The sequence below is a fragment of the Nestor notabilis genome, unplaced genomic scaffold, assembly GCF_000696875.1.
Source record: "Nestor notabilis isolate BGI_N333 unplaced genomic scaffold, ASM69687v1 scaffold3812, whole genome shotgun sequence".
Lineage (NCBI taxonomy): Eukaryota > Metazoa > Chordata > Aves > Psittaciformes > Psittacidae > Nestor > Nestor notabilis.
In genome coordinates this window covers 1-8,569 of record NW_009917769.1, presented here as the reverse complement: position 1 = coordinate 8,569, position 8,569 = coordinate 1, and the positions used below count along the sequence as shown (strand labels likewise).

Here is an 8,569-nt window from a genome sequence, read left to right as displayed (position 1 = left end):
GTCGCGCGTTCACAAACTACAACCAACCCGCTGAAAAACAAACACATCAGTGACACAGAACTGAGACTGCTAATCCTGTACAGCTATCAGAGGCAGTTTTGCCTGAACAGAACAGCATGGAAGTCTCCATGGTCTGACTTACATGGAAAAGCTCAAAGTAGTAGTAGGTCATTACTGCATTCAGCCCCACTCTGCTGCCCCTACCCCACGCAGCCCATCTACAGCCCAGAGAAGGGTGTCTTCTCTGCATGCCCATACCTAGAAAACTACATAGCGCTTTATCTTCAGAAGACATTTTCATCAGCTTAAGGAAACGCCTGTATTCAAATATATGTATTATCATGAGATATAAATATCTACAATCATCAAATGTTATTAATGTCCAAAGACACAAACAGCACCATATGAATATTACTTTTGCCTGGTTGTCTCTCATTCTCATTTTCCATTTTTCTCTCCATTCAAGGAAAAAAATGCTTTTGGACTGCTGCTAAAAAGTAAAGGAAAAACAACGGAAACCCACACCACAAAAAACCCCAAGCTCCAAAAAAAACCCTAAACCCTTTACCTAAAGTTTCATAGCCAGATCTAGTGCTAAATGGATCATGCTGCAGCCACTATCATCTTTAATGATAGTTAAAGTTGAATCCTACAATACGACAAACCACAGAATGTAAAGTTCTACGCTGAGCTCAGAAACTTGGGAAAGGTATTAAACCTGCAGTCCCTGTAAGGGTCTAGAAACTACACTTCTTTACTCCAGCTATGCATTGAACAAATCCCCCCACAGAAGCAAAGGTCTAAATTCTAGAAGGTGCTTGAGGGTTCTTTGTAATACAATTCAAGATACATGTGTGTACTTAAATTCAGCCCTTTCACTCTTCACTTAGTTATCCCAAGCTTTAGCAGTTTCTGAGGCTAGTACAAAATGCAGCTGACAGCAACAGCAGCAATATAGCACCCTTGGAGTGTCTGAAGTGTAAAGTTCATTAGTTCTAACTTAAGGTCACTCTTTTAATCCAACAGCCAAAATCTTATTTGCACTACCATGCTGTTATCCTGGAAAAAAAAAGAAAACTGCAAAAAAAATCAAGATGTCAGCTTCAATACTTCTTACAAGTGACAAGATCAGCACTAAAAACCCAAATCACAGTCAATACCTTTTAGCGACTTTCAAGAAAGCAGCAAAACTATGCTTGATTTTGCTATAAACCAAATGAAATTTAATAGAACGGATAAAGGAAATGAAGGAAGGAAGAAGATAAACATTTCAATACCTGATAATTGTGGTTTATAATTATTAGTTGAACTTGGCTTACAAATAGCATTTACTAGAGCATCTGTTGGGAATTACAAGACATGCAAATAAGTGAATTTTAATTTCTTCTGTGTTTGTTTACTGATTTTTGTACATACGGTTCAAATTTTAACAAACTCAATTCGGCTTTATCCTCAGTGGATATTTGTAAACTTATTAAAAAATTATGTCAACGGAAGACTTTTAGAACACGAGCATTGTGTTTTAACAATTCTGAATCAGATGTTTAAAGTAAGATAACTTCCTCACTTGCTTGATCCTGCACACTCATACACTTCTACTTATGTGCACGCCTCTGTGAGGTAAGTACATTAGAACGTACAGATAAGGATGATATCCTCCTTTTAAGGAAAAAATCTCAGAGACCAAATACTTACTGGTAATGTTATAAATAGTAAAAGTATTGTTAGAAATGTTAGAAGCAGGGGTTTTTTCTTCACCCCAAATACTGGTGTTCTAAAGAGTGAGAATTTCCAGTCTTGTCTGGACTGGGCACAGCATTTCTTTTCAGTGCTAAATTATTAATGGCCTCAAAATGAGTTCCCAAATCAAGATACTTGCCTCCAAGACTCAAGAGTTCTCATTTACATCCCCCAATTTACCCTTTTATATTTATACAGTTACACCACTCACAAATGTTGTATTTCAACAAATATTAAATGGGTTTTATTTTACTCACCTGCACACTAAGATGAATCCATTTCTTCACAAGAATTCTCCCCAGTGTCATTACTTTTATTGGTGGCTGCAAACCATTTACTGTGCGATAATAAAACATGGCCTCTTTCTCAGAGATTGTGAGTTTGAACACAGTCTGCCCATCAATAGCCTTTTCTATTACACACCTTTGGAAATAACCAAGAAAAACAACATAAGGTCAGAGGAACACACATATACACATTCTTGCCAAGGTGCTATCCTGTAAAGTGATGCTAACCAGAACGTATTAAAATAAACATTAGAAATACGGCTCTTGAGAAGATGCTCAGTGACAGTGAAAGTCACAGGATGTACCAAGTGTAAAAGGACTTTAACAAAGATATTTTCTCCGTCTTAATCTGTGAGATTTACTTTTATTTGTTTTTATATTTAGTGCATGCAACCCCAGTTCACCTGGGGGTGAAAGAGGGGTCCACTTTGCCTCCTTTCTTCAGGGTTCAGTGATGGAAACCATAGTGGCCAGCACTGCACAGGTCTCTGCTGTACTTCTCAGACAAAGCTGTGCAACACAGTACCTTCTGTGGAGGCACTTCATCTGGTTTTTTTAGTCTTACAAGGCAAATGCAACATAACCACAAAAAGCACAAATGACATGCTCTGGAAATAAGTGCTCCATCTTTCCACCGTATCTGCCCAGGTAAGGCAGCAGCTTCCCCTACACTCTCCCTTTGATACAGCTTTTCTCTAACCTAAGAAAACCAGAGCAAGGCAAGGCTTGTTAGTTTTTCCCCCTACACACAAAGATTTCACGTCAATACCAAATACAACACTCACATATAAGGTACAAAGAATACCATTCATAGCAACATTGCATATCTAGCTGATGAAATAATTTTGCCAGCCCAATCACCATGATGCCAAGGGTCCTGAGAAAGCATAGGCTATATATGCTTGTGAAACAGCAATCTGTTTTATTAAGGTCATCATCAGTAGAACAAAAATTATGAAGTTCTGCATTTCCATTTCAGCTGCTTGAGAAACCCAGTCCTCAATTTACTGACCCATGAAAAGTCAAATATCTTAACAGTTACACCAGGCTAAATTAGTGCACTAAGTCACAAGAGAGCAGCATATAAAATTTGTATGAGACCAAGATTTACTTAGATGTACTCCAGAAGAAGCACAAAACACTTATCTACTGATGAGCATCTTCACTTACTATGTATTTATAAAAGTATCAAAAAGGCTGTTCTTTGATACTGCCATTATTCCCCAATTCACCCTTAAATGCAAGAGAAATATTCGTTCATCTTAACTGTTACCATTTCAGCCTTCTGGAATGTTGTCAATAAAACAACTTGCAAGATACAGACTTCTGTTTTCCAAACCTTACTAAAACCATGTTTCTTCATATATCCTCGACTGGTCTTTTCAATATTTTGTTTGCTTGTAAACATGCTAGTTTTGCTAGATAATAAATGTGAGAGAAGGCTCAGCTAAGTAGCAAAATATTTAGGAACTGGATTTACTCAGTTCCTGGATAAACAATAATTGGATAATCCAGTTTTTTGTTTATTTTGGTTATCTAAAACAAACATCCCCACATTGTTTTTATCCCCAAAGGTGTCATGACTTTAAGAAGGGAAGCGACCTTGATGTACATCACTTTGAAAACTGGAAAGAACAAATGTGAGTTGTAACTCACTATTGAAAGAGCAAAAAAAAAAATCAAGAGGCAGAAAACAAAGGATGGAAGGTGGGGGGAGGAAAAGAAAAAGAAAAAAGCCAAATTAGTGCTAACATAGGTGAAATAGGCATAAGCACTACTTCTGACTGAGCACGATTTTCCATTCCAGCCATGATTTCAGAGAGAAACCACAGTTCTTCGTGAAGTTCCCACTTCTGGTAACCTGCAGCTCCACAGAGCCAATTCCTGGCTACATAATTCTCTAAGATGGGGTTGGAAGGAGCAAAAACAAACAGTGCAAATCTGCTTGGTAAGCCTTCAGAGAGAAAAATAGTCCAGAGAACCTAACATGGCTGCACTGGTAATCCCAATACATTAACAGGAGCACCTGCAAATGAGAACATCTGCACGGGTTCAAAATCAGATCTACAGCATCTTAAGGCAAATCCCCTTTTCAGTCTAATTCGTAATGTAGAGCATCTGATTAAACTAATAAGACATGATTTTAGTCCTTTTGATGAAGTTAACAAAATTACATCTACTGCCCACTTCACAGTCAGGCCATTCCCTCTGACCCTTCTGCCTGTAAAAGGACCCAGCTCATTTCTCTCTTCTGGTCATCTAACTCCCAGTTAGCCCAGTTCACACTAAACTGGTATAAACTACCTGTAATGATTACTAATACATGCTAAGCTTCTACTCATATTCTTCTCCTATTTCACTGTGAAGGGTTATCATCATATACAATTTCCTATATTGTGCTAAGGCTTACTTACAGGCTGCACACAGGCTTACTGAATACGTTTATATTAACTGATAAGTACATGCAGTGAGAGAGGAAGCATGGGGAAAGAATAAAATTCAGGGACAAGAGCTCTGCTTGCTTATTGCACTTACTGCCTAAAGGGAAAGTACATTTAAACGCTAGAGTACAAATGTCAGTGGTTTCTCACTATTCTCTGGTTTTTCTTCAGTATTTCCAGTATGCAGTGACTTGAAAGCATACCTACAAATATCTATACTATACCTCTTAGAAGAACATTAGGGCTTCAAATAAACCTGTAACATAACCTGACTTTACTCTCTCTTTGTATGAAAGTGCATTAATTCCCAGATTCACATAAGAAAACTCGGTCTATGAGACCAACAAAGAGAATTCTTTGTGCCTTTGATTATCCACATAAATTTGCTCCACCAGAATGTCACAGTTTTTAAAGGGCCTTCAGACTGGATCCTCACATCAGTATCTCTCACTTCAGTCAGCAGAGTAACTTACTGCAGAAAAAAACCCTGCTATTCTCTTTACACGAGCACATGCCTAACAGAAATGTCACAGTCTTTGCAAGGGCACAATGGGATACTATAGAGCAACACTCTTTCCTCGACGCTTTCTAGCAGCCAGACCATACAATATTCAGCACAAAGAAACACATTATTATAGCATGTCCGAAAACCATGGGTCTGCTGTACTTGATGTAAGAGCACTTTGCCAGTAAACAAAATACCTTGTTAAACTTGCAATTACTCTACTGGTCAAATGAGCAGCTGGTTCTGGCTCACCTTCCTAGTGCTTTGGTGGCAGCACAAAGACTTTGTTCAAATGAGTCCCAGTTCCGTGAATTCCCTCTGCTGTGATAATGGGGTTTAAAAGGTCTCACAAATGACATCTAACAGAGACAATTCCCCATCAGAGATTGCAAAATGTAGGACATCTGGTAAGTCAGATTCCTTTTGCCAACCTGAAGAACTCACTAAACCAGTACAATAAAAGGAAAGACATCTTACTTTGCTGTTAAACCATTTCTCTTTTGTAGGATGCCTTCTGAGTCAAGCTTCAGTGACTATTCATGGTGAAATTACCATTTCACCAACACTAGAGCTCTGTATTCCTTTTACGAAGAAAGAAAAATTAACATGCTTCTTTCTGTGAACAAAGAGTGTGGACAGAGGCCTATCATCCTGACCACTGGAATAACTGTCGTCCAACTTCACTTTTTCAGGACTGGGCTCTACCATTGCCATTTCTACATGTTGAACAGCAGCAACCTCACAAGGCAGAAGAATTAAGTGGTCTATTATAAAAACTGAATAAAAACATTTAGATTTTAAAGTGATCTATAAAACCCACTGAACGGGAATATGTACACTGTGTAGTTATTAACACAGTAGCAATTGGAGGCTAATGTTTTACACTAGTCCACGGATAATCAGACATCAGTAGAGTGGTTTCTGCACAGCACTTAATCATTTGAAACTAAAAACATACATTTAATTGTTTTAGGCTTCATGCAAGCAAAAGTCTATCCCACTGACAAAAGAGTTTCACAAATCTCCTTCAACAAATCACTACAACAGCTTGCTTGGAAATTAGCAGAACATTTCTGCTTCAAGTTGAACTCTGTTGAACAACACTGATATGCTGCATGTGTGGACATGAACTCATGGCATAGGACTAGCCCAGGAACAGACTCCCTGGCATTCAAGATTCAACCACTCTATAGAAAATGCTGTCTGTGAAAGACACTAGGCCAAAGTTCCAGAGACACCATTACATATACCTTCAGGTGAGCTGTTTTAACTTAAGCTCAAACTAAAGCCACTTGTGCTACACAGGTGTCATTTATTTGCCTTCCATAACCATAATTTCTATAGCCAGGTGGATTTTATTAATTATCCTTGCATAAAAAGACTGTATCATTACAAATTCAGACATCTACATTGTTTCTGATGATTTTCACACTCCTAGACAACATGCTCTTCCACAGCAACATGCAAAATAAGTATCAAGAATGCTACAACAGAGCAGACCATTGGTTTCATTCAAAGTATAAGTTACGAGGGCAAGTTCAAAAACATCTGTGCCATACTCTGAAGGAACATACTATACTTTTTGTGGGCTTCACATTAAAGAGGATCTGCACAATCAGGGTGAAAAAAAGAGGAAGTTCTGCATTTTGTGGTAGATGAAGAGAAGGTTTTTTGCAGGATTTGTGATCCATTTTTCATTAAGCAAGTTTTACATTATAGTAAGGCCCAGTCAAGCTGAAGTTTATAAAGAAATATTTGATGAAAACACGATGTGTTTAAGAGAGGGAGCATGCTCAGCCACGTCTATTTCATAAACACCTAGTGGAGCTCCACTAGCAGTCTGAATACTAATTTAGATTCTTCAGAACAGACATTCACATTATATATCAATAATCCCCACTGAACGCAACTGGACTATCATCTGAGCCAATGCCACTTTAACTGACCCTACTTGTCTTGTCATTTACAAAGACCCCAACCTAAATACAGCTTTAAAACGACACAGTTTCTCACTGTACCTTTTTAAAATTTTAAATACCTTGCTAATAACAACCATGACTACAACCACCGTTGGGTTTTCTTTTAAGAGCACCAAGAAAGTAAACACCTTCAACGCTACTTACATTACACCTTCTTGCTCAGGTTTCAACCATACAGTTAACGTAAATGAAGCTGCAAGCCTCAGAGAACGGGGAGTAGAGAAGCAATCCTTGTGATTATGAAAAATAAAGCTGGAAGCATTGCTGAAGGACCCTGGATGCAAGTCCCTTTTGTCCTCTGTGATACAGGTGCCAAGGCCTTCTGAAAGAAGCAGTTTGTAGGAAGAAGGCGATGACCTGTACGGACATTCCTGAACACAAAACCTCTGGGTGCAGGACAGAATACTTTCAACAGCTACTGAGCTATGACAAAAAGTACTTCGTTCTGGCAGCCCACAAGTGGCTTGAGTTGGCACGATTGACACATTCTTGAAAGCTCCCACATTTTCAAGCCTAGGGAAATGTCCCTGAGAGCTGACCAACACAAAGGAGTCATAATAAGTTAAGATGAATATTTCAACAGCATGAAACAAGAAACGACACCTCAAGGAAAGAGCCCAGCAATTCATGTTTACAAAAAAGCTCCTCCTGATTAAAGCATCCATAAATAAATAACGATGTCCATGTCGGTAGCAACGTTCTCAGGTGGTGTGCTTTAAGAGTTTATGTAGGTTTTCATCTTCAGAACGCTCATGCAAGGACTCGCTCACAAGGGACATCTATGTCTTCTGGTCAGCGAAACACACATGGGTGACAGCTGGTATCTGCAAACCACAGAAAACAGACACAGTCCATGGGAGGAACGTGCCCTTTTGCACCAGTAAAGGCAATGCCCCATTAGGGTTTGAATCCTTCTTTCAAATTGCAGGCAGCGCAGCTTCACTGGCTGCGGACAAGACATCTCTCTAAGCAAGGGCAATGGGAAAAGGGCAATGGGACTAGGCCAGCTCGAGCATGCACACCCTCACAGCCCACTGTAGCTTATCCCACATCCGTGGCACCACATGAGGCCAACGCTCACATTCGCGTGTTAAGGGAACAACTACAGACCAAGGCAGCAAACCCAGAAAGCAAACCAAGGCGTGCACCTTCAACCTCTGAACGTCTTTCCTGAGGGTTTCAAGCTAGCTGCTTGTGCCTCGCATCCTTTACAACCCCCCCAGCGCTTACCTCTCAGCCTTACACCGCTACCTGGGAGCCGCCCGGCGCCATCCCCCCCGCGCAATTGCAGGGGCACCCCCTACCTCCGCTCCCGAGGGGCGAGCGGGAACGGCGGCCGAGCCCCCAGCCATGTACCTATCGTTCCCGTACCCCGCTGCCCACCAACATCACGCGGCTCCTTCCAGGCCTCAGCAAAGCCGATTAAAACCACGTTCCCCATCTGCCCCGTGCGGATCTAACAGCGAACGCTCTGCGCCGGGGATGACCGGCAGGGCCGGGAAGGGGCAGGCGGCGAACCCCGCGATGGTAGGCGAGAAAGAAGTTGATTTACCGTCATCTGCTCCGCCTGGGAGAGGAGCGAGGAGAGATGCCCAGCGGTGCCCAGCGGACACTCCG

The 8,569-nt window shown here is 40.6% G+C and overlaps 1 protein-coding gene across 1 annotated transcript in view; it reads right to left on the bottom strand.

Moving 5' to 3' along the window:
* Positions 1 to 7,581, bottom strand: part of LOC104401717 (usherin-like) — a gene marked incomplete at its 3' end in the record, with an annotated part of 99,158 nt that extends 91,577 nt beyond the window's left edge. The window contains exons 1-2 of the mRNA XM_010009391.1: positions 7,097 to 7,581; positions 1,998 to 2,163 (exon numbers count right to left, since the gene is read on the bottom strand). Coding sequence (XP_010007693.1) covers positions 1,998 to 2,163; positions 7,097 to 7,581 — 651 coding nt within the window. The remainder of the gene's footprint in view (positions 1 to 1,997; positions 2,164 to 7,096) is intronic.
* Between the last annotated feature and the right edge of the window lie 988 nt (positions 7,582 to 8,569).